The sequence below is a fragment of the Chionomys nivalis genome, chromosome 20 (assembly GCF_950005125.1).
Source record: "Chionomys nivalis chromosome 20, mChiNiv1.1, whole genome shotgun sequence".
Lineage (NCBI taxonomy): Eukaryota > Metazoa > Chordata > Mammalia > Rodentia > Cricetidae > Chionomys > Chionomys nivalis.
The window spans coordinates 44,758,332-44,785,564 of NC_080105.1; the positions used below are offsets into that span (position 1 = coordinate 44,758,332).

The 27,233-nt window shown below is 41.7% G+C and overlaps 1 protein-coding gene across 5 annotated transcripts in view; it reads left to right on the forward strand.

Moving 5' to 3' along the window:
- Positions 1 to 27,233, forward strand: part of Unc5d (unc-5 netrin receptor D) — a 522,183-nt gene that overhangs the window by 486,023 nt on the left and 8,927 nt on the right. For all 5 annotated transcript variants that reach the window (XM_057752764.1, XM_057752765.1, XM_057752766.1 and 2 more), the window contains 3 exons: positions 4,217 to 4,366; positions 10,483 to 10,647; positions 18,836 to 19,014. In XM_057752764.1, the coding sequence (XP_057608747.1) occupies positions 4,217 to 4,366; positions 10,483 to 10,647; positions 18,836 to 19,014 (494 nt within the window). The remainder of the gene's footprint in view (positions 1 to 4,216; positions 4,367 to 10,482; positions 10,648 to 18,835; positions 19,015 to 27,233) is intronic.

A 27,233-nucleotide genomic window follows, 5' to 3' on the forward strand; every position in this document is an offset into this window, starting at 1 on the left:
AGAGGGGTGAGCTGAGAAAGGCCACAGGGGGTCCATCCTCTCCAGGCCTCCTCTGCAATGGCAGAACCAGCCATTTTGTGCCTCCTTGCTGAGGCTCTGCCTCAAGACTGAGGATTCAAGGTACGTTTTCAAGGCAGTAACCTTTAATTTTGTTACTGTATTTTATGACACAGTGACATGCACAACATGCACATACAAACACACACACACACACAAGGTCATAAATTTTAGCGTTAGGAAAGCAAAGAATTAAGATCTTATATCTTCATCTCAGGATGTAAAGAAAAAAAATGAAACAACTCATTTTTCCCCTTCATGGCACTCGGCACTTCTATTCAGTACCTCTTGGTACTCATTACTTATTTGGCATTAATGTGGATTTAGAACCTAATTTCGGAGGATTTCCTCCAGATGTAGTTCTTATGTTTATCAATAATGCAACCTGGGGAAATATTGTTCATGTAAAGCATTTAAAAGAAACCATCCCAGCAACACAATGTGTATATGTGTGTATGTGTGTGTAAGTTCAAACAGTTTTGTCTCATCAATATGTAAATTCAGCCTGCCTCTGTTAGCATCCCTGAAGCATACCTGAATATTGCTGCCTGTCTCATTAAATCAACATAAAGAGCTCAGTGAGCCACAATGCGCAGGTTTCTCCTGGCTGCAGCTTTAAGAGCTGCAAGGTTTGCAGGCCTGAGTATGAAATGAAGAAGTTGAAGGCCCAGTAAAACCACCGTCCAGAGCACTTCAGGTGCATTTTATATACACACAACCAGGCCTCCTTGTTTCAGTAACAGAATTGTTTCAACAGGAGGGAAGATTTAACAGGAGGCAAATGGGAGTGACTGGGAGGCCACATTGTCCATGTAGACAATCCAAAGTGAGTTCAGCAGAGGTGTGTGCATGACTGCTTCACCAATCCAGATGTACTTGGTTTCAGTGATTTACGTTTATAGTACCCATCATCACTCTATAGGCTGAGACAGGAGAATCCTTAGTTCAAAGTCATCCTGGGCTAAATATCAAAACCATATCAAAAAATGAATCAACAGCAACAGCAAAACCCCACAGCTATTGAGCTCTTAAGAATATCACAGTGCACTCCACACAGGATTGCAATTCTCTGACAAGGTCAAAATCTCCTATTGTAAAGTTCTTTGTACTTGGGAGTTTATTTCTTTGACTCTATACATTTTTGAATATGAAATATTGTGATTAGTTCATGATTGGGTCTTTTCATGTAATAATTACCTTGGTTCAGAATTGATATAACTGTTTAATATTGTGCCGAAGACTAGGCAATAATGTTAAAATCACATAGCTGGTTTTTGTAAATCAATAACCTAAAAGACAAAACATAATTGCACACACACACGTGTGTGTGTGTGTATTTATATTCATTAAAAATCGAGTGTTGCAGTCACAACTGCCACATTTCAAGTGGTTTGTGGTTGGAGTACTGTGTTGGACAGTAAAGAAGGAGAACATCATGTTCGTAGCAAGTGTGCCTGCCACTAGTGTATAAGCCCCAAGAACGCTCTTCCCTCAAGCAAGGGCTGCAGAGCATGCCTTACTACAGGAACAACCTCTCCACAACCTACTTGACTTAGTTTGCTCTCTATTTCTCTGATGAAAAACAACATCATAACCAAAAGCTATTCAGAGAGAAAATGGCTGTGCTGGAGAGATGGCTCAGCAGTTAAGAGCACTACCTGTTCTTCCAAAGGTCTTGAGTTCAATTCCCAGCAACCACATGGTGGCTCACAACCATCTGTAATGAGATCTGGTGCCCATTTGAGGAAGAGACCTGGTCAGTCATCTTCATCAATTTAACCATGAACGAGCTGCCCATTTCAGCATTGCAATGGCATAAATTTCATTAATTTTTTTCAGTTGTCTCACTGACAGTCAATCATGAACAGAAGTCATCAAGCTTAAGCAGGAGCCTGGAGTCAGAAACTGAAGTTGAGTCCCAAAGGAATGTTGCTTACTGACCTGGTCCCCATGAATAGCTTAATTTTCTTTTTTATGTACCCCAGGACCACATACCCAGCGACAGTATTGCCCACAGTGTAATGGACACTTCCATATCAATCATTAATTAAGAAAATGTCCAACAATCTTCCTTACCCGTCGATGTGATTAGGTAATTTTCTCAATTGAGGGTCCCTCTTCCAGGTGACCCTAGCTTATGCCAAACTGACAAAAATAATAGCCAGCAAACTACTTAGAAACATTTTTATAATTGTCATTCTATAGTCAAGCATGCAGATCACATGTATAACCACATGGGAGGTTGAGACAAAAGAATTATGAATTCAGGTAAGCCTGTAAAACTTAGTAATACCCTATTTCAAAATAAAACATTTTTAAAGACAAGGATGTAAATCTGTATTAGAATCATTGCCTAATATGTGAACTTCTGATACCTCAAATTCCTAGAACCTTCAAAACCTCAAGGCAGAAGATAGACACACCACGGGGCTGCTTTTAGCCTTTAATAACTGAAAGGCGAGTTGTGCTTATCCATCAGCTTACTTCTCTTCTTCCAACTGATTGTAGCATCTTGGAGATTATAATGCACAAAGGCTGTGTGGCCTGGCTTTTCTCCGAGCTCTACAAGACTGTAAGTCAAGGGTGATTTACAGATGGACCTGGGGAAGGCTCCCATCTCTAGTCACTGAAAGCCTGACTTCTGCAGTAATTTAATATTTTTCAGAAGACATATTTATCTAGCTGTTCCACTTGCCCTATCAATGTAATTCTGGTCACAACAAATTCAGAAGCAATTAAGTGTTTGCTCAGTAGAACCTGTGTGGGCTTTGTTTGTCATGAGTGTAATTATAGCGATCTCTCAGTGAAACATACAGGAGTGTTTACCTTGGAAATTTGATTTCTTGTTTCTGAAGTCAGGCTAACTTGATAAAGAACTTGTTTTATTTTTTTTTCTGGCCTTTTGGCTTAAAAACTCTTATGAACGCTGCTGCAAATAAACACATACTCTACAACATTTATTTTGAGCCAAAAATGAATGTTAGATAATGCCTGTCTTAGTGAAGAATTTCAGTAGAACAGAGAGCACTTTGTCTGCCTGTATTGTGAAGGTACATCCCTGTGTGTGCTGCTGCTGCCTGGGTCATGTCACATTCAAATGAAATCCATATACTCCTAGAAACTCAGTCGTATTGGTATCAGTGCTGGGGCAAAGAGCTTTAGTTTAAGGAAAGTTCCCGTTAGTTTAAAAGCGGTCAGAAGGAATACCATCAAGAAAATAAATACCACATGCTGGTTCAAGTGGATGAAGGCAGAGGGCACCCTGCTACACACTGCTGGAGGAAACGTAAGTTAATACAGCCATTATGAAAATCAGTGTGGAGGTTCCTCAAAAAATTAAAAATACACTGTTTGATTCAAGAGTAGCACTCATGAAGAAATCGAAGCCAGCATAACACAAAGATACCTACATGGCCTTGTTCAGTGCAAACACGGTTCACAATAACCAACTTAGAGAATCAGCCTAGACAGTAATCAGTGGCTGAATAGATGAAGCAAATGTGGCATATATACACAGAGGAGGCGTATTCAGCCCTAATGATTAATGAAATTTCATTTACAAGAAATGGATGAAACTAATGAGTATCCCGTTAGTGAAATAATAAAGACTCTGAAAAACCATGAATTCTCACACAGTTTCTAGATTTAAAGAAATAAGCTATAAAAGTAGCAAAAGGGCCCTTGTGGGAAGAGGGGACCTTTGAAGGGAGGAGGGAAAGCAGGGGAATGGGGTTGTTATGGTTAAAGTCAAGGGTGTACATGTAGAAAATGTCCTGACGAGGCCCATTATTTAAAAACAACAACAATTCAACAAGGACCAGCAAGATGGCTCAGCAGGTAGAGGCACTTGCCACCACGCCTGATGACCTGAGTTCAATCTCAGGAACTCACAGGATGAAATGATAGAAATGATTCTTGCAAATTGCACCTCCCCACATGCATACCCACACCACGGAAAATAAATCTAAACAGGCGTGCATAACCTAAGCAAAAAAGAACGGTTGACTCTTGATGACCAAATGCCTATTTTCCAGCAGCTTCCAATCCCGTGTGGGGTTCTCTCTGGCAATGGAAGTGCGTGTGTCACAAGTGTGCTCAGTAGTGTACAAGAAGCTGTATGCTTCAGCGTGGTTCTTCCTTTTCTTTCCTGCTCCCACAGGAAGTGGTTTCCGATGAAAGGCACCAAGGAGGCCAGCTCCTGGAAGAACCCAAGCTGCTGCACTTCAAAGGGAATACCTTCAGTCTGCAGATCTCTGTCCTTGACATCCCTCCTTTCCTCTGGAGGATCAAGCCGTTCACTGCATGCCAGGTACCAGCCAAGGGAACTTCTTACAGCCGTAGCTTGGCTGTGACCAGTACACCTGGGAGAGGCCTTCCTGTATGGATCGCACCTCCAAACTCTGAGCCATATAACGGTTTGAGTGGAAGGTACTGACCTAAATTCACAGGTGCCTTGCAAGTGGGAGAAAAAGTTCCTGCCTCTCGGATCATGTGCCGCTTCCTTCCTCCGTTTGAATTGCTCAGTATAGGTCTAAGATGGAAAAATCGAACCGCTTAAGAGTAAGGATTGTGTGTTGTTTTTATTAAAATCAATCATTGTGAGACCTTGTCTTAATCACAGTCAGCAGCGAAAAAGCATACCGTCTCAGGGTGATGATTTTGAGTGATAGCTGTGACTGAGAACAAAGATGTTCCCCTTCATATGTGAAGTGCTTGGTGCCAAATGCAATGAGAAAGATGAGAAAAGCAAAGGCAAGAGGCAATCTCCCTGGACTCTCTCTCTCTCTCTCTCTCTCTCTCTCTCCCTCTCTCTCTCTCTCTCTCTCTCTCTATATATATATATATATATATATATATATATATATGTATGTATATATATATATATATATTGTGTGTGTTTCTCAATAAAGATATTTTTAACATCTTAGGGTGATTCAGTTATGCTTATCATAAGAAGATACCTACAAATTTTATGATCTTGACATTGAAGTCTGAGACATCTCTTCATTGTCATAAGCAGGTCACCCTTGCTTCAAATGACAGGACATTTTCTTAACCCTGGAATAGTTTCTGGGAGACCTATGCTGATCTGCAGTTACAGAACATTTTCACCCCTGTATTTCAACATAGGTGCAGAGGCATGTGGGGATTTTTAACCTTTCCATTCTTGTAGTACACATATTCATATACACCCACTCATACTTCACACATACACACTCACTCAAACACACTTGTTACACTGAAAAATAGTTATTGAGAATGGGAACCAACCAGATAGCAAAGAGAAAACACAGACATTCCATGACAGAGAAAGCTGGGCCACCAATATTTCTAACTTATAAAATGCAGAAATCCAAAACTGGATATAAGTCTCCATTTTCCCATTTAAGTCTCATGAGTCTTACTTTTGGGAGCCACTCCTCCCTATACAGTTTTAATACAGTCAAACATCCAAAGTGACAGGAACATCTCTCCAGGCCCCAATTTTCCCCCTCTGTTTGGCACAGTCAACAGATTTCCTGATAGAAGATTCTTGAATCAACATAGTGCCGGTGATATTAAAGACCTAAATGTCTTTGTTTTCCAGGAGTCAGATTCAAAATTTCTCTTCCAGATTGAGTTTCAGAGTATTGTTAAGACAAATCTTTCTAGCCATGTATATATATATTAATCTTTATAGGTTGTCAGGGCTTCTTTGCACTGTGTCTGTTACAAGTCACTAAATCCCAAGTCTCTATTACATTTAAGGCTTAAATACTGGGGGGGGGGGGGGGGGGGGAGAAAGATGGATGAAAAAAACCATCCACTTGTAGGCTCTTCAACAATAATTCCAGAACCAAGGACACAGAAGGAATACCCTGAACAGAATAGGACCGGGGATAGGGGTCAGGGGGTGGAGGTCGGGAGGTAGGTCAGGTACCTGCAGACTTCCCAGAATGCAACAGCACTGACCCGAGCGAAAGGGCACTGGAATGCAAGGAATCCAACACACTTTACTACTAGTGTGGAATGGAATCCATGAAGGTTGTGAACATGTATAAATATTTTCCTTCTGTAATTGAGCCTATTATAAGGAAGGTCTTAGACGGCTGAGAAACAGTTTCATTTTCCCAATTGCTGGAGGCTTGCCACCAAGTCTTCATTTCTACTTCATTTTTCTAACCCCAAATTACTTTCCACTCTGATCTTCCTTTCTTTCCACCACCCTTACCCACTAATCTCTGCCTGTGCTATTACTAAGTCCCTCAGATTGTATGAGTGAGTATTATGCCGGGCTTAATGGCTAAGCTGTATTTGTTCCAGACATTATTAGATCAAAGCATTTTGGGTTGGATTTGTGGTCAGCCTACTTGGACCTGATGTGGATCATTGTGTGTACGGACAAATTTGGTATAGATAGCAGAGAAAGGGTATTCAGTAGGGATTAGTGGTTAGGAAATAATGGGACACCCCCGCCCCTGTTTCTCTCTCGGGTTATCTCAGAGAGATGTTGTAGAAACAGAAAACCATGCTAGTCCTGAGATGTGGTCTCTTCTTCAACCACTAAGTCTCCCTGTCATCTTCCAGCCCGAAGCATGGGAAGCAATTTTCTGACTGCAAATTGACAGTCTTGGAATTGATGTATTACAATTGGCACACATTCCAAGATGGCATCCTGTATTTTTTTTTCTGGGATATGGAATTTCCAAGGAACTACAAGCCTAAGAGAGAGGTTCAAAAAATATCTGCCTGTCAAGATAGCAAGAGCTGCATGACAGGTTGTTTTGAAACAGCATGAGTTAGGTCTGTGTCCTGAGCTCTAAAGAGATGAGGCCTGTGTTTAGGAGGATCACTTTGATTTCTAACCAGGTACTGGAGTGATCCATCATGCAGAATGTCACACAACTTCTGCATGAGAGAAGGGAGGGGCCGTCAGCAGCACCCACTGACCTTGGTTTAAAGAAAAACATCTATCCATAATGCTAGCATCCCCAAATGACACATTCTTTCATGCTTCCTTCCCAAGATTCAAGATGACCATAATTGAGAATCCACTGCAGTTGCCATCTACCTTATCTTGCCCTACTTGGGAGATAACTAAATAGTCCTGTTCTCAGCAGGTCGTGGGACCTGATGCTTCTTTATTCTAATTTCCCTTTGTCTTAACTGACTCTGTATTGAAAAACTTTGATAAGCTTTATGGTGGCATTTATTTATTTATTTAGAACCGATAAAGCCCAAAGTCAGGTTGTCATGTCCCTGAGACAAAAACAACTGTCTTTGCAACACACTATGAGTCTTCCAAAAGTCAATGTCTATCTCCTTCTAGGCTATGATTTGTATTCTCTCCATCTGCTAGGAATGTAATTATAATGGGGACCAGAATGAAAACATTTCTGGGATTCTTTAACCGCACATAACTTTGCTATACTTTGTCCTCTGCACAATTTCTGTGCAGTTTCTCTCAGCTCAGTGAGCATTGTTGGTGATCTGTTTTTGTTTTGTTTGGGGGACAGGATGGGTTTTTCTCCCCCTCCCCTTCGCTTTCTTTTTTGGGATAAATGAAATCAAAAACAATTGCCTTGAAAATACACTAATCATCTGGCTTCCAGTTCTATCATTTTTAAATGTTTTGTTGAACACTATTGGCAGCTGCTATTCAAGTCAACAATGAAAAACGATCCCTTCAGTACTGTCTTAAAAGCAGATTTCAGAGTGTTTTGATTGTGTACAGCGGCACAGAGAGATAGGAGAGAAGACATTCTTACGCAGAGTCTCATGTCTTTCTACAAGGAAAGACTATCTGCAGAGAGTATTAATCTCCTATGTTCCAGTGTTTGGGGAAAAATACAGGAAACTTAGCAAGTGATATGACAGAAGGCACTTGCAAAGAAGTGCTCGGGACCATTGTGAAAGAAAATGTGAGCATTACCAAGGATCTCAATCCACAGCAGAAAATGTAGATTTTCTTGAAAGAAGGGTTTTGAACTGGGCTCTGTCTAGCCCTGAAAGCCAAGTGTTTACTTTGTGCTGTACTGACTGGATGTAATTTGTCCTAGCAAAGAAATCCTACTGGTTGATCTGACAGCTCTGTGTTGTAGTTGGTTTTTCTGAAGGAGACTTACAAAGTAGCTCTGCAAAACCAACTGGTGAAGAGGAGATTTCATTTGAGAGATTATTAGACAGAGAACGTAGAGAGTAGAGGCAGGTCATGAAATGGCGGACGCCTGAGAAGGCCAAGCAGGAAGCTGGATTTATAATGTAAGGCACTGAGGTCTTCTGTGAGCTATCAAGCAAGGGAATCATGGGGTGAAGGCCAAGTTGCTAGGTAATGGTCACATCAGTGTCTCTCATGGCTGGAGGTGATAGACCGTGATGCTGTTCCTGATGTATGCCAATCAACTGACTTCCCCTTGAGTCTCCTGTGAGTCCCCACACCCTGCCAAGCTTGTCTAGTAGAGACTAGAGGCAGAAGCATGTGAGACAGGATTCATTCAGCTCCAGTGAGGTGTAAGGGGGTTAGGAAAGTTTGCTAAATGACCATGGAAGAGAGATGGTTAAAAAAAAAAAAAGCCTAAGAAGTAAATGCTATTTGCATTTGTAGAGTGCCTCAGGCTACAGTGCCAGAGACTGATGCTGAGATAAATGCCAGGACGTGGTTATTAGAGCCTTGCAAAGGGAGATGACAGTTGGTCTTGTGCAAGCAGATGGGACCGAGTTCAGTGGGCAGAGGGAGATGTATAGGAGGCTGGAGCAGTGTAAGGGTAACCCATGGATTGCAGAATGGGTGAAGGCTCAGGAGAAGGGGTTGTGAATGCTGCAAAGCACAGTCATCCTTGAAACCTTCTCTGCTCTCTCTGTACATCTTGGGAGGAAAGTCTACTGACTTTTCTTTGACTCAGGATTAAGAGCAAACACAAGAAAAGTTCACTCTTTGGGACCAGTGAATATTTATTGGGTTTCATTATAGAACATAGGTTAGAGGCTTCTTATGGGGTCTGGGGTGCTCCACACCCCAACAGGTTGCACCTAAAATGTCGTAACCCAACAATCATGAGGGCTTCCCCATAGCTTAATGGATGGAGCTTCCCTCCCCTAGTCTCCCTTGGCCTATATGTACGCTTGCTCCTCCCTGAGGCCACACGCATCAAAGGCAGAGCTGTATACAACAATGGCAGGAAGCCATTGGGTATCTAGGTGAGGCTTCACCTGAGACTTCAATCCACAATGAGGGGATGGAAACAGTCAACAAGCCCGGCTGGGACAAACCATCTGCAGAGCTGAACAGCGCAGTACTATCCAAAATTTAGATTTACATCTGTATCACTTTTAGAGAAAATTGGGAAGCAGATTATACAAATAAATGTGAACACTAGAGCTCAGGAATAAACACTTCCTCGAAGTGAATAATTACAACTGTGGCCATGGTCTTCTAACACATTACAGGCCTATCAGCAGCCACACTCCGGCGTTCCCAGCTTCCAGTCCTCATACATCTCTTGCCACCTTTCAGCTGCAGCATTGCAGAAAATTATATTTTTAGCAATGAAGGAGCAAATTAATGAGGTGATAAACAGAGGAAATAAAAGTGATGATGAGGGCTCTTAGAAGCTGGGCTCCCATGGTCATTGCCAAGTCCCCGGCCACATTTCACTAGGAAGGAGATAGCTTTTAACACATAAAAACAACAAATGACAACAAACACAAAGTAAAAGCAAAATGCCTTTGTTAGCATACTCCAGGTAGTATTAAGGAAAAGGGATAATTTCCATTCTAGTTTAGTAAAACATACATTTGCCATGGAGTTATATCAGTCACTGAGCATATGACAAAACCTAAATTATTATTTCTCATTTATGTTGTACAGGACCAATCGTAGGTGATTGGATAGTTATGTCACTATGGGTGTCAAGCGTGTCTGTGTCCCGTTCTGAGTTGTCTACAATTGTATCAGATACATTGACTGTTTGTCCCTATACATGAGTCTGTGGTATGGACGATTAGTTCAATTTCTCAGTATAATTCTCACTTCAATGAGAATATCGCATTCTACTCCTGGCTTATATAGAAGGATGAAGTACAAAAATACTTCTAAAGAAGATAAATTTTAGTGAGAAAAAGTTAAAGTTTAGTGGTATTCATTCTAATTGTGTGTGTGTGTGTGTGTGTGTGTGTGTGTGTGTGTGTAGGAGTAAAATCTGAGCTCTTGCAGCATGGCTTAGGAATTCAAATGTTATCAATTGGAATTGACATTAATTACTTCTGTGCTGCCTGGCATATGTTGAAACATTATTTCTATAATTCCACCAAAGTCACTTAGGCAATTATCTGTGCTATGATCACCATCATCATCATAATTGTTGTGACTAAGTCTCTCCTGTTCTGGTTCCTTGAAGCAGGGCTCTGCTCTTCACTCTCTGTCCTGTCCACCCTTCCCCACTGCAGGAGGTCCCCTTCTCCCGAGTGTGGAGCAGCAACCGGCAGCCCTTGCACTGTGCCTTTTCCCTGGAGCGCTACACGCCCACCACCACCCAGCTGTCCTGCAAAATCTGCATCCGGCAGCTCAAAGGCCATGAACAGATCCTCCAAGTGCAGACATCCATCCTAGAGGTAAGTCTGGGATGTGGGTCCTTTGAGTCCCTTCCTAAGAGACAGTAGGAATAAAGAGCGCATATATGTCATGGCTGTGCTAGTGTTAGAAACTTCAAAATGTAGGCTCTTGACTCTCATTTCCAAGGAGGAAAACCACACTTTCTCAGGCTCAGAATTGAAATGAGCATCCCACTGAACAGGGAACCTCAACCTTTCTGAGATCTTAATCAAGGCTCTGTAGAGAGACTTTTGCAGAAGGAGCGAGTACAGGGACTCTTCTACAACAAACAAACAGTTTCCTAATTCATAGCAGACCTGGGATACTTGCTGACATGTGACCATGGTGGATCAACATAATAGCTGAGAATCAGGTGGTCACTGGGCTATTGTTCACCTGATTCTTAATAATGCTTAATCTTTGGAGCCCCTCACCACCAAGTCCCTTTCTCACATCCATGTCTTTTTGTTTGTTTTGTGAACCACTGATTTTAACATGTAAATTTGTCAGCATAAAAACTCAGTTTCAAGTTTTCTTCCTTAGAATGTGTATAACTGTAATGCATTATCACTTCTTTGCATTTTTATTTCAACTCATTATTTATGCAAAGTGAGTATTGCTAATTCCCCAAATAGTTTTTCTGAGGACTGGATAGCTTTCCCAAGGATCGTGTCTTACAATTGATAGCTGTCTTAACTGATGTGTATGTGCGCTATTTGCATTCATTATTGCCAATTAGCATTTAGTACTGAAGCAGCTTTGATGGGGAAAGTACATCCAGAAATCTGGGCAGGGTATTTTTAGAAACTCTTTCGTGAATAGTCCTGGCTTATTTAATTCAATACATTTCCCAGATAAAATGCAAACAAATGCTATAGGAAACTTTTTTTCTTAGACTGTAACCTCTTTTAGTAATAGTTCATCCTGAAGTTAGATGGATTCTTTTATTTCTAGTTTTTTTTTTTTAATTGGTTAAATTTCCTGACAGCTGCAAACATGTATATAATGCACTGGTTCTCAACCTTCCTAATGCTGAGACCCTTTAATACAGTGCCTCATGTTATGGGGACCCCTCAGGCATAAAATTATTTCCTTGCTACTTCCTAACTGTAATTTTGCTATTGTTATGAATTATAATGTAAATATCTAATATGCAGGATATCTGATATGTGATCGTTTTGTTGGTTGTGACCCGCAGGTTGAGAACCACTGGTACAATGCATGCTGATTACTCTCATTTCTTATCCTTTATTTCCTTCCCACTCCTGTCATCTGCTCTCCACCAAATCCCCTCCCCATATCCATGTCTTTCTGTTTGTTCATTTTGTGACCCACTGATTTAAGCTAGGACCATCTGTTTGACCACAGGTTTGGAACTGCCCATTCGCATGTGATGGGTTCGTTAGTGTATACACAACTGAAAATAGTTACATCTCTTGCCCGGAACCCATCAGTAACCAAAAGTTCAGCAAGGAGGGGTAGGGCTCTCTGAGTCCCTGCCCAATCCATGATTGGCATTTGACAGCCCCAGTCTTGGTCAGGCCCTGCACAGGCAAACAGCTGCAGCTGATGTGAGGTGTGTTTGCAGTGGCTTCTTTCTGTTACAGTCCTTCTTTCTGTTTTCCAGCCCTTACATTCTTTCGGTTCCCTCTGTGACATCCCTGCCCCTGTCCCATTTCGGGCTGATCACTCGTCTCCATCACCCTCCTCACCATCTTGAGCAGTCATGAGTCTGTGTTGACCACCGTTCACTGCAAAGAAAAGCTTTCCTGATTAAATAGCATTTGTCTATGGTTAGAAGCATAAATATTTAGAATGCAGTTTGTCACCATGACAACTAGGCTAAGCAACAGTAATAAGTTCCCCTCTGGGGTCTATGCCTCCCCAGCCATGGATTTTTAAAATGAGAAACAAAAGAGGACCCCCCCAAAAAAAACCCCAAAACACCTAATTTTCAAGTGCACCCATTAAAAGGCAGAAGAAAGAGGCATCAAACCTGGATTGCCTGACATGTCTATTAACAGGTCAAGCAAAGAATTCTAGGTTTGAAAACCTTGTTTATATATATATATATATATATATATATATATATATATATATATATATATGTGTGTGTGTGTGTGTGATATATATATATCACCTAGATGCTGGGTCTTCTGCTATTGAGGAAATTTACAGAAGGACAAAATATGAGGATTGACATGCTCTAATACTTTTCGTTATTGCTTAACTAAATTCGTGAAGCACATCAAAGGAAAATCATCCAAGAAACCCAATCCTTCCTACCTTTTGTTGTTTGATCTCTTTTCTAATGATTCAAAATTAACCATGACATTGAGCCATCAAGAAGACAAGCATCACAGTATCTCTGGACACTGGGAAACAAGTATCAAAATAGCATCAGATATATTGTTGACTGATAATAATTGGTTCACAGCCTTCTGCTTTTAGATGCTTTACTGCTCTTTTCATTCTGTCAAGGATTGGTTTATTAATTGCTTAAAGTATTTACTGCAGGAATTTGGCCCAGTCCCTGAGCATCTTAGGCACGTCTAATTTGATAGCATTTTCTGTGTTAGAGGACAACTAATAACTTTTGAAAGCCCCTGTATTTAGGCTTTGTTTTATTTGTTTCATATTTGTCACATAACCATTACGGCCCTGTGGATTAAGTATTACTGCATTCCCAATTGTACGTGATATAAAATCTCAAGGAGGTTACCCTACTTGGCTAAAGATACTGAGCTAATGAGATGTGCAACCACAGTGCAAACTGAGAGACTTGACTTCAGGCTCAAAGTCTCTACTTACTTACTACATTATCTAAGGACCCCAAAATGAGCCTCATTATGAGCAAACATCATGCAAGTGTTCAACTTGGGAGCCCAGGCACTGGTGGCAAACATCCCAACACCAGTAATTTTCTTCTTAAATACATAAATGAAGTGAATGTGACAATTCATTCTTTTGTCAAAAAAGAAGTCAGAACTATGGAGGTATCTTGGTCCTTAAAGAGCTTACAGTACAAGCATGTTGCCCTAAGGTCCCTCCCCAGAGCAAGTGTGCTGCTATGTGATTTTAATCCCGGTTCTGGGGAGACAGAGATATACAAATGTATCGAACTTGATACCACCCTACCCTAGTAGGTAAGCTCTAGGTCCAATGAGATATCCTGTTTTAACAAAGCATAAGGCAGATAGTTCCTGAGAAGAAACAATACTCAAGGCTGTTCTGTGGCCTCAACACAGTCGCACCCACAAAAGTCAGAGCGCATGCACATATGCCAACACACAAAGGAAGAAAACATAGATCGCCAATATTTGGGTGACGGAGTATGTCAGGGTTCATTTTAGAGGTGATTAGGAAAAGATTGCATATCCTGAGTGTGCCATCATTGAACTGTCTCTCAAACATCTTCCAATGTCTGGGGAAAGGACATATCCAGTGGTCAATAACAACTGTTGCCTTTTCCTAAAATTGACTTTCATAGTAAAAGGTTTAAGCAAAGGGCTAAAGATGGACAGTGCTCAGAAACTGATTGCTGGGGCTTCCCAGGAAGGTGATATTCTAGACATGAATGACTTGGAATAATAGACCAGTTTTGAAGGGAGGTCACACTTCCTGGTCACCAGGCTGGAAACACTGACTTTAGGGGTTTAGGAAGTTTCAGAAGTTAGCCTCTAGGGCCTATTGAGTAAACCCCGCCACAATAATATGGAACTTTTGTAGCTTTTTATAGATGCCATTGATTTTTTTTCTTAATTTTGTTCCCCTAATCCCTTTGCATTTCATCTCAGGATCTTCATTCTTTGTCTTACTCGAGTAGGTTCTCTTAGTGAAACAACTTCCTATATTTGACAGTAACCATGGGGGATGTAAGCATGTGCATTCATGGGTATGTATGTGTATTACATATCTAAGTTAATGCAGTGATCATACTCATTGAGACATTGATTCTATGCGCTATTACATCTGTCATTTCCCATCATGAGTCTCCCGGCTCTAAATGAATTTCCAAATAAGTACCATCTTTGCAATGACACTTAAATAAAAGGTTTTAGCCAAAATATTACATCTTTTGAAAATTTATGTGGCTAAAATTGTGTCAGTCTTTCATAGCACTGAATTCCTTCCTCTTAGATGCAATCCTGTCAAATTACATAATGACTGCTGGCAACTGAGGCTCTCTCAAATCAACACTGCCATCCATCTAAACCTGGAGCCTGGAACACTCTGAGGAACAGGGAAGAACCCTCACATGATTTATCCCATCATTTTTTCCCTAATATAATATTATTGAAGACAGTTTTGGGTAGAAATGACTTAAATGAGAATCTTGCATGTTACAATTTCCCCTTTAAGCAATTCTCTTATCTTTCCTCCAAAAGTAGTGGAAGTTGGGGGATAATTTGTCTGCTATAAAATAGAGCACTTGGAATCTCTCGGTGATTTACAACTCCCCATGCAAGCCAGGTAGCAGCCGCTTATCTCAGATGTACAGAGCATGAAAATCTACTGTTCCTCTGCATATTTAATTTAAACACTCAGAGAATGGGATGTACCTACAGCATTCTTATTACTTGGTTCAGATGTGTTTTAGAATGCATCATAAATGTTTCATAAAGTGCCACCGTGGTAGAGGGGAAATATTTAAGTTTGGAAATTTTAAGAGTGAAATGGATCCACTTATTAAAGTGTAATAAATTTGAAAGGGCTTAGTTTTAAATTCAACCTCATATATTCTATTCATATATTCTGTTCTTCAAAGGAATGCCACTTTCTCCTATGTCATTTTCTGCTTTAGAGTGACTTCTCTCCTGCCAAGAGATTCTTGAGGGTTAAACTATCCTAACTTGTCTCAATGCAGCCTGAGATCCAGTCTGATTATTTTGATTTTGAAGAGTGCAGTTTGTAGGTGACTGCTCAGTTGGTCACATGCTTGCTGTGAAGCATGAGGACCCAACCTCAGATCCCCAGCATGCATGGAGTTAGAAGCCAGGTGAAGTGGTGCACATCTCTAAGTCCTTCACTGTGGAGGCAGAGACAGGAGGATCACTGGGGCTTGCTGTTCAGCTGGTAGAACCACGGTGCATTGAGTACAGTGAAAGACCTTTTGTCAATGAATAAGATGGGGAGCAACTGAGGGAAATTCCCAAAGGGACCCCTTTCCCCAAGCCTCATGAACACACACACATACACATATACATATACTCTTATTTTTTTTAAATGTAGGGCCTAACCCATTTTAGCCAAGTGCTCTACCAACCAAGATATATTACCAGCCCAAGATTCTATTATTCTAAATAATTCAAGGTAGCATGTAGTTGTTGAAAGCTAATTTTGTGTCTAACAATTATTTATCCTGAATCTTCATTTATTTATTTATTTATTTTCACGTTCAAGCCACCTTCCCTTAGGTTAATACCTTTGGTACCGTTTCACACAGGAGACTCTAGTGTTAACTTGAGTAAAATTCTTTTTTTCCCCGTTCCTCTTTGGGCTTGTCTTGCTCCTCTCTTCCTTTCTGCTCTAGTCTTCAAGTCAGAAAAAATATGTAAGGAAGCTATCTCCACTTGATTTGCATTTTTAGAGGCTAAAAGAAATTTTACAAACCATGATAAAAAAATAATGTCTACTTGTAACCCATTTTATGCAGTAAGAAGCTGAGTTGGTTTATTTTATAACCACCCAATATATCAGAACAGAACTATCCACTCTGTCTGGGATAAGTACCTATCAGCCCTAAGTCTATTCAGTCTATGCCTACCAATCCTTCCAGGCCAACTCCAACACGTCTTCCATGAAGACTCTCCTTCATATAAATTTCCAAGGCATAGTGTTAATATCACCTGCACAGGATTGTTCATAATCCCTCTGCTCGATGGATTTCCAGTTTGTTTTGAAGCAGTAAAATGGCGGCTGGCGTAGTTACTAGGGCATCCCAGCTGGCAGTTTCAGGCGTGTCACAAATTATGGGGGTGGCTTTCTACAAGCTTTTATACTGTCTGCCGAGTCTGTAGACGTGTCAGGAAGTCTCATTCGGGAGCTGAGAATAAAGGTTATATAGCATCCAGAGTTACAAGCCGGGGAGGATAGAGCCCTACTGCAGAGCCATCTAAAAAGATGGTTTTAAAACTGCTTTTGTTATTAGACCAGACCAGACACCAACACTAAAAGAATCTGTATAAGATTGTCCTATAATGTCGTATGTAACAGAACGGAAACCAGTCAGTAGAACTTAAATGATACTGGGAATTTGCGATACAGTACCTTACACATGCCTTTGACCATGAAGCTGTTCTGTCTTCCAACATCTAAGAAATGCTTTGGGGCATCCTAGGTCTTCAACGCCCAAGCTATGCCACCGTGTCCAATGATGATGGAAAAAGTAAGAAACACTGCCAAACATTCATAAAACCTCTCCATCAGCCAGACTCTTTAGCTGACAGACTTTGAAGGAAACTTGCTACACCCAAGTTCTTAGAGTTGCGCAAGCCTGACACTCTCTGAAGAGGGTCACGATGGTTGCAGTGACCACAATAGAAAGACATAAAAAGACCACGAGTCATGGAGAAACCAGTACAGGACTTAGAGCAGTGATGAGTCATGTGCTGACATGAAGAAGAATGCAATATGCCGTACAAAGGCTAGCTGAGTGGGGCTTAAAGTCTCATCATCAGTCCCTCAGCCCTCCTTGCCTTCCATTTCTCTTTCAACATAACAAATTATCATCAATTTAGCACCTTAAAGAAATCCTATTATTATAATTCAGATGTTCAAACTTGGCATAGCTGTCTTCTCTGGTCAGGATCTCACTAACTGAACCACGAGTGAAGATTGGCTACGGAAATATTCCTATTGCAGCTCAGAGTCCACGCTTGTCCAAGTTGTTACTACAACTCAGTTCCTTATCCTGTGGAGCTCCGGTCCCCGCTCCATATGATGGCCATAGACCACAGGTTAGTTTGAGCTCCATATCAGTTACACATCTCCTTCACAGGCAGTTAATTCTCAGCGTGGTCATTGCCATCTTCCTCCAAATCTGGGGATGCATCTCAGTGGTAGTGTATTTGCCCATCTTACACAGGCCCTGAATTCAATACCCAGTACAGGCAAAAGAGTGGTGGGAAAGGAGGGAGAGAGACATACAGACAAACAGACACAGACACAGACACACACACACACACACACAGAGAGAGAGAGAGAGAGAGAGAGAGAGAGAGAGAGAGAGAGAGAGAATACATTCCAAAAGACTTATCCTTTTCTCCTTTTCAAGGCTACCTAGTTAAGTTTGACCCACAGGGGAAAAGGAGAATAATTAAATCAAAGCCATCTGATTAGCTACTTTAATTATGTCAGCAGTATCTCTTTTATTTTACAGCATATAATAATCATGGGCTTCATTTCACCAGATATTTGTGACTTCTTCAGATTCTATTAGTCTACATGAGCCCATCAGCTACTGCTGCAACCTGACAGATACTGTCCCTGTGACTTTATTTTGAATGTGGTGACCCGACCATTGGGTTGCACTGACACAGCAAATCCTGACTGCACAGCTGTCCATTAGAAGCATGTGGGCAGACGGCACGCAGGGAAGCTTCCAGCCAGCACACGGTACACAGCTCACGGAAGTGTGGTCTCTGGCAGAATCTGTCTCACTGAGGGGACTTAAATCAAAACCAAGATTTATCACAGTGCCACACAGCTTCAGGACTGGGAATAGAACAAACTTCTGTAGCATTAACATGCAGTCTCCCCTTACAGCTTCCCCGTCTGCTGCTTTGATCAGCCCATTCATCTTTGGCCTCAATGAATATCAGAGGGTCATTCCTCATACTGAACCCAAATCTGTCATCAGGTGGCTTCTTCATAGTAATCCTCATCTATCTCCGAGAGCCCTAAAAAATAAAACAAAATAAAATAAAATAAGAAACACTCAATTCTGCCTTTACCAGGCAAGGCAGTATACTAGGATCCGGTGGCTTATGATATCCCTGTGGAAGAGGCTCCTGTAAATCTTTAGAACATGACAGATGGGCCACTAAAGAGGGTCCTTACTATTTTGAAAACTAAGGAACCTGTCAGTGTGTTTTATGTATGCATTTTGAGCACGTGTCTTAACACAGATTTTCAAAAACAATAATAAAAAAATGTCAGCAGTGTTTTCCTTTGGATCTGACCATGCATCGCTTATCTTGTTTATAGAGTGAACGAGAAACCATCACTTTCTTCGCACAAGAGGACAGTACTTTCCCTGCACAGACTGGCCCGAAAGCCTTCAAAATTCCCTATTCCATCCGACAGAGGATCTGTGCTACATTTGATACCCCCAATGCCAAAGGCAAGGACTGGCAGATGTTAGCACAGAAAAACAGCATCAACAGGTAATTGGGGGCACCTTTTGAAAATGCTTTGACTTAACAAACTCTGAAGTGATCCGGGGTAGCCATGTGGGATGGTTATCTTGCTGGATTCTCTTGTCCATTTTTGGATGGAGTTCAACTCTGGTATCAGTGTGTCAAGTGTCTATTGCCATCTCACTCTGCCTCAGAGCACATTACCAAAAAGTCCTACATTGGTTTTGGCCCTGTGTCCAGGTTTGTAATTTGGGTTATTTAGCCAGAAGCTTACACTGTGTTATCCTGGTAAGTGGAGAGGAGAGAAGAGGAGAGGAGAGGAGAGGAGAGGAGAGGAGAGGAGAGGAGAGGAGAGGAGAGGAGAGGAGAGGAGAGGAGAGGAGAGGAGAGGAGAGGAGAGAGAGGAGAAGAGAGGATGCTTCCTCAGATGAATAGCTTACACTGGTACATAAACCCATGGCAGCAAATACCTTGCATGTCCTCTGCCCATCAGGAAATGGTATGCACTGCTTAGCCCCTAATGCATGCATACTCAGTCTGCAAAAGTGGGTACCTGCATACAAGTTAGAGGGCATTTTAGGACAACGTTTAGATCTGCCAATAAGTGAACAAAAGTTACCTTCACATCACCACCTAAACAATGAGCTCCTTACTGTTATTTTTATTTTCCTTGCCTTTGGTACTATTGCTTTGTTTTGTTGTGTTTTTGTTTTCAGGAAAAAAAAAAACTCTTATCTTCTTAATGCTTGGCTTACTCTTGCCTTCTCACTTTTTCTCCCTATTTTCATAGACATTATGCCTGACTCTTTTTCAGTCTGAAAAGGGGGGCGGGGGAATATGTGTCTGCCAAGAAAAGATGGAATACGACTCTTTGCCACAGAATGGATTCAGAATCCACAAATGAAGGATCCAACCAGAAGTCAGGAGGAGGCACTGTTGCCAGAGAAAAATGAATTTACAGAGAATAGGCAGCTCCCAAGAGAATAGATACCTCTTTGAAAAGGCAAAGGCTTATACTGAAAATGGAAGCATTGAAAAATATGAATATGCAGGAAAGACAATAACTTAGAGAGTTTTCAAACTTAGCAAGTTTGACAGAGGAGAGAATTCTTGGTTTGTCATCTGTGAAAATAAGTGTGTTAAGTTCACTTTCTGATCAACGTGGACACAGAATGATAAATGAATCCAGAAAATGAATTTTGTTGCAGGATGGGGAGGAAAGAGGGAAGGAGAGGAAAAGAGATGGGAGGGGCGGGGAAGGGGAAAGGAGAAGAGAGGAGAGGAGAGGAGAGGAGAGGAGAGGAGAGGAGAGGAGAGGAGAGGAGAGGAGAGGAGAGGAGAGGAGAGGAGAGGATGCTTCCTCAGCAGGGACACAAGTTTGCCCAGCAACCCAGGTGCTGCAGCTCATTCCAGTCTATGTAAACATGTTACTTACATCCTAGAGTTTTTCTTTCTAGTCATAGCCCATATAGAATAGACAGTATAGTAAGTCTCTATTCTAGTTGTGAAAGCTATGATTTTTAAATTGTCATTTAGCAAACAGATACTTTGCCTGCCACACAGTGCACAGACACCTCTGCGCACTCCATTGATTTATAGAGTGAGCATGGGGGAGCTCCAGCTCTGTTCTTTTGACTCTCCATTTACAGTAGACATAAGACCTAGAGTATGCGGCTCCAAAGTCATATATTTCTGACCTCACACTGTAGGGAAACTGCAAATCAAGCAGAGGACTCCATTTAGCATCTTTTCTGTCCAGACACTAATGAACATCAATTGTCCATTCTGGACCTAGCTCCCCTTCTAGTGTCTAGGGTCATGAGCCTGTTGACTTGCTACTTGCTTATTTTCCCCTAACACCTCTTCTCCGGGACAGCCTAAGCTCCCTTGACATAAGTAATTCAAATGGCTATTGTGTTGAAATTTTTCCAGCATAGTGCCCAGAACACTTTCAACAAATGTTACTTGTTCACCTTGACATTGCCGCGATGAATGCCAAATTAAAATAGCACGGATGTGTATAATCTACGTCTCTCTTGAAATCTCACCCAGATAACATATTCAGTTCAGCGGGCAGCATTTCCTCTCTTGCTCTTTGTTCTCCAGCTTTGATCTTCAAAAGCTGTGAAGTGAATGATTTCAGCTGGGGTCAGCACACTTTCTGTAAAGGGCCAGATAGGAATTAGTCAGGCCGTGTAGGATGTGCTGCCAGCAACTCAACAGCTGCTCAACCTCCTAGGAGAAAGTAATCTTTCAATTAAGAGACCAACAAAGTAAGTTACTTTTAAAGCATGGTTTAAAAAAATCTTATACCTTATTAATCACTAAAAATTGCTGAAATACTTTTTAAAGAAAATTTATATCATAATATACTAGACTTGGGTCCAAAGACTTGGTTTGGTTGGTGAAGTGCCTCCCATACAAGTGTGAAGACCAGGGTTTGATTCCCAGCACCTACATGTGAGCCCCAGGCCCCTGAGAGACTCTGTCTCAAAAACAAAGTGGACGGCTACTAAGGAACAACACTCCAAGTTGTCCACTGGCTTCAACACATATGTGCATACACTTACATGCATATCCGTATACACACACATTAGTTAGGAATTAGGCCATGTAGAATCTGTTGCCAACAACTGAACAACTGCTCAGCTTCCTATCTCTGCAATGTGAACCTGCCAGGAAAGAACAATGCCCACCCTGAGCAGGCCTGACTCTTCTGGTGACCTGTGGTTATAAAAGCAGGCAGTGCCCTGTATTTCCCTCAGTCTGCTATCTCCAGAGCCCTGACTTAGCAGCAGTCCATCCTCATTGAATAAAGCTTCCTTAGGGCTTTGTTGCTCTGTCAGGACATTACCAGGAACAGAGGACTCTCTTTCAGCTCTACGTTCAGCCTCCTTCAAGGTGGAGAATGCTGTTGAGTCTAGGGCTGACATGGGTGCTAAAATATCTGGAGGAGCAGAATAAGAAGAGGTGCTTATAGCCACCTGGTATCTGTTGGCTCAACTCAATCTCACTTTGAAGAAATGCCCAAGTTCCTTTTTTATCTTCACATAGTTACTACATTAGTTGCTGTTCTATTGCACTATAAAGAGGCACCAGACCCAAGGCAACTGTCAAAAGAAAGCATTTAGTTAGGGTTTCACTATAGTTCCAGAGGGTTAGTCCATCATCATCCTGGCACAGAGCATGGCAGCAGTTGGGTATACAAGGAGTTGAGAACTTATATCTGATCTGGAAGTTGTAGACAGAGAGCAAGGCTGGGCCTAGAGTGTGCTTTTGAAATGTGCTTTGAAGCCCATCCCTCAGTCATACTCCTCCTCAAGCAATGCCACACCCACTCCAATAAGATCATTCTTCCCAATCCTGCTCAAACAGTTCTACAAAATGGAGACCTAGAATTTAAACATATGAGCCTATTGGGGCCATTCTCAATGAGCTCACCCCAAGTACCAGAGATATGTATCATCCTTCTCTCAAAGAAGCATGTATAACAGAGGTGGAATAAAATCCTCCTCCATTTCCTATTATGCAATACCAGATTAATGATTTAACTCTCATGATTAGGAATAACATAGTATAAATTTTATTAATCTGGAATACAAGAAATGTACAATTGCCAATATACAGGTACACCACTCCAGAGGCAGAGACAGGTGGATCTCTGTGAGTTTAAGGCCAGCCTGGTCTACAAGAGCTAGTTACAGGACAGAAGTAAATAGAAACTCTGTCTTGATAAAACAAAAAAGAAAAAATAAAAAGAACACTATTTCAGAGGCCTAGAATTCCATCAGCTCTGGAGTCAGGAAAGAAAGCTAAGCATAGAGGTACACACATGTTTGTGGAGCGGCGGGGCTGCGTCCCGCCACCCGGCCACCCACATGACTAGCTTTATACATGAAATAATTACACGGAAACTGTATTCTTTTGAACACTGCCTGGCCCATTAGTTGCAGCCTCTTATTGGCTAGCTCTTACATATTGATCTAACCCATTTCTAATATTCTGTGTAGCACCACGAGCTGGCTTACCAGGAAAGATCTTAACCTGCGTCTATCTGGAGTGGGAGAATCATGGCGACTCACTGACTCGGCTTCTTTCTCCCAGCATTCTGTTCCGTCTACTCCACCTACCTAATTTTCTGTCCTATTAAAGGGCTAAGGCGGTCTCTTTATTTAACCAATGAAATTAACTCCTCCATCACACACATGCTTTCTACTCAGAGAATCCACTCACTTTAATCACATAATAAACTTTTACCTGACTTTCCTCTTTCTTCCCCCTTCTCAAAAGCATTGAACAGATATCAGTAACAGACATCAAATCCCAAAGAAAGGATTTCCAAGAGAAATGAGGAGAATATTTGCTCTATTTTTTTCTGACAGTCCTAAAGATATTCTTTACTCTCCTTTGGCAAATGTAAATGCCAGTGTCCCTTATGATGATTTACCTTTACACACACACACACACACACGCACACACACACACACTCACAAAACACAGACATTCACACACATAAACACACACATTCACAAACAAAAATACTCACTCACACATTCTCTCTCTCTCTCTCTCTCACACACACACACACTATATATATATGTGTGTATATATATATATATATATATATATATATATATATATACTTAGCTCTGAACAATTGGCAGTCTTGCAACTAGCCTGTTATATAGATCACATTGCAGAGCCCAGTGAAGATGCGAGAGATGACAGTTGCAGTTATGGGTGCTGTGAACAGGGCTGACTCTGACTTAGCACCCACACTAAACGTACAAGGTTACATGTTTAGTCTGTAGTTTCAGCTGTATTAACTATGTATTGCTCTGACCCTATGTGATTAGTAGGAGATGGTGGAGAACATTGCAGAGGACTAATTCAATACCTGCTTCTACGATTGGAGAGTTGGTTCAGTGGTTAAGAGCATTTGCTGTCCTTGCAGAGAACCTGGCTTCAGTTTCCAGCACCCACAGAGTAGCTCACAACTGGCTGTAACTCCTTTCCTAAGAGATCGAATGCCCTCCTTCATGGGCACCAAGCAGACACATACCCAGATACATAAACAGAAAAATATTTATACACATAAAAATAAATGAATATTCCTAAAATACCTGCTTCAGTCAGCAGTATCCCACCATATCTAAACTGACATATTACTTTACATTTTTATGATGCTTATTTCTAAGTTACATTTAACATGTATAGATAAGACTGCCAACCTAGGAGAAATTCAATAACTAATCCCTGAATAAGTGATCTGAATTCCTTCATAGGACACTATCTTGACTGTGGCATTCTGCTTCCTTGGAAGTAGAGCTGACACAAACAGGGATCAAGGGGTGTTTGAGAATAAGTCTTAATGAGGAAACAAGCCCCCAAACCAAGCTGTTTTTTCCTGGATGTCTAAGTGTGTGAAGCTTTGACTAGCTGTTTCAAAGTCTGTAAGGCCTTGTGATTTCTGCATTCAAGAATCCCTTGTGAGACCAAAGCTTGACTGCGTTGCTATGGGAACAGATGCATGCGATATGGCTGGATGAATAGAGGGAAACAGCCAAAGTAGAAGAAAATTACATCTTATTAACTGTCTTTCCCAAGGCCTTCCCTAATAGTAGACTTATTTGAAAATTTGGCAGCATTGCCAAAGAAACATATTTCTTGTTAGCCATCCAGTTCAAACAGATCAAATGTGTCTCAGGTGTTGGGTCCATGGATGATGCTGTAAAAGTTGAGAAATAATGAAAGTCCTCCAGCCTTGTGGCTGATAAAGGGCATCGTGACATCTTGTTTTCATGTCTCCATATCTTTCAGTAGGACCTTTAATGAGAAGCAGAGTCTCCTCACATTGAGGTTGGATCTTTTCGTCCCCTCTGCCACCTTCTTAATTGGAAGCATCAGAGTAGTAAAATGGCCAGAAGGCAGAGGGGGAAGGACCCATGGAATCACACAGCAGCCTACTCATGTGGGCAGAGGAGCTGCTGAGAATTCTCAAATGTAGCAAAGTTCCAGAGCAGGCCTTGGGGGTGAAGAAAGGAGGGAAAGGGAGAAAAAGAATAGTGAGTCCAGATCGCATCCTCAACAGCGCCTCCCCTCTCGTTCATGCTTGGAAATTTCCTGTACTCACATCAGACAGAGTTCACTTGGCTTTGCAGGCTTAGAAGCCAGAAAGCACCCCCTTACCTTTTAAGGCTGACATTTCCAAATTAAAACAGCAAAAACGAAAACAAAGCCCTTCATGGCATCCAGGAGAATTAAGGCACAGGGCAATAGCATTATGGAGGTCCCTGGAGGTGAAATACAATGAAGCTTAAATCAGATTTGCTGGTTCTAGCCCAGTAGACTTACTGACTTATTCAGGGTCTGAAATCTGAAAAGCCCGGGAGGCCAGAGGGTTCTAACACAGCAGAGTGGTGGGTGTTTGGGCTTCATTCTGCTGAAGTCAACGACTCGTGAAACTGCCTGCTGATATGAAACAGAAAAGAGGCAGCCCCGGGACAGGTTTAGCCATGAACAAGCTGTGTGCGGATTGTAAGTGGCAGGTGTCCATCCTGAAGGCAATATGGAAAAGAAGCTTTTTATGATCTTGTGCTCACACTGTTAGGGCCAAGGAGTGATCACAAGAAATGGTGCCAAGTTTGGGGGGAAGGGATTGTTTGTTTGTTTGTCTTTTGTTTTTCCTTAGGCACTGGTAAGTTCTTGCCGATCTTGGAAGCAATAAAGCTCCCGTCTTTAGACATGGCCCTCTTCTGAAAAGGTGGACAAAGCAGAGCCCCTCAGACTGAAGGATGCCCCAAACAAGCAGCATTGAAATCTATACTAAAAATGCCAACAATGTCCATATGTCTGGAGTTGATGTCTTTCAGATATGAGAAAGGGAAAGGGACAGTCGTCTTGCCTTATTTATCTGAGTGCCCCTTAGATGGCCCTTCGTTCCAGTGAGGTTGAAGCCTTGTTGAAGCTCACACCAAGTAGCTTGCCAACTAGTTTGCCCTTCCTCCAGTGAGGATTGGCACTGCATGCTTTTCTCTTGGAATTAACCAGAGTCCTACTTCGCCTTCAGGGGTCTCAAAAATGCCGCAAGGAGATTAACAAAGAAAGTTGACTTGAATTCAGGTTACTTTTTCCCCCACACGGATATATTCCAATTCAAAGCAACATCCAGGTTTTTATTTGGTAGTCTTTGTCGTTATTTCATTTCCAAGAGATGGAAATCATCACGTGTGTCCTGGGAAGAATAAAACTTCTTCTTTGACAAGAGACTGTAACTAGTTCTGTTCTCATTTGGCAGGCTCACAGAAACTTCCAGGCCCAGAGGCTTCCATATATTACCCGGAGAGTGAAGCCCCTTCTGGCTTTCTCTCCAGGAGCAGACGATAAAATGGACAGAAAGGAGCTCAGGGAAGGACTAGGATGTTCAGACTAGCGTGGTGGATCTGAGCATGGCTTCAGTTGTCCCCACCCTTCCCTTCTGTGTCCCTGGTCATCTCCCTTTCCCAGGAAGCCCTAGGGTTCTTATAGAGTTCGCCTCTTGCTCCCTCAGTAGCAGCAGATGAACGCTCCCTTGCTTTACCACGACAGGGGCTTTGCTGTTTAGAGTTTGGAGATGGAAGCTTGATGAGCCGAGCACATGAGAATGGTGTGTCCAATTACCATGATTCAGGAAGAATGGCTCTGCTCTTCTGTTTACGTTTAAAGAACTGTGTGGAGGGTTGCTTTGGGTCCCATAAGAGGTTTTCATTAAATGAGACAATTAGGATGATAGCAGCGATACTAATATTGTTTCATTAGGACTGTGATTCAGTTCCCTCTTCTACACTGTACAGTAGGATTATGCACTATTCTAGACACAATGTTTTCTAATTTATTATAGATAGCTCAACTTGCTTTTTACTGTTTTAAAAAAACTGATAAACCCTTCAGAAAGAAGCTTTTAAGGGGGGAAAGAAAGAGGCTGACTTCAATATACATTTTTTTTAAGGAATGTAAACAAACTTGCTGCCCTTGGGGTTACAGATGCAATTGGTTGACAGTGTTGGGTAGAAGCCCAAATCCTTAATGAAATTACGGCCTGCACCTAGTAGAAGAGTCTCCGGTGCTGAGGCTATTTGGCTGCAACTCAAAGTGGATTCCTGCTATATGTTTTCCCTGCCTAGCTAAGTTCTGCCCTGCAATAGGTCCAAAGCAGGTTCTTTATTCATTAATGGTAATCACAGCACACAGAGGGGACGCCCACATCA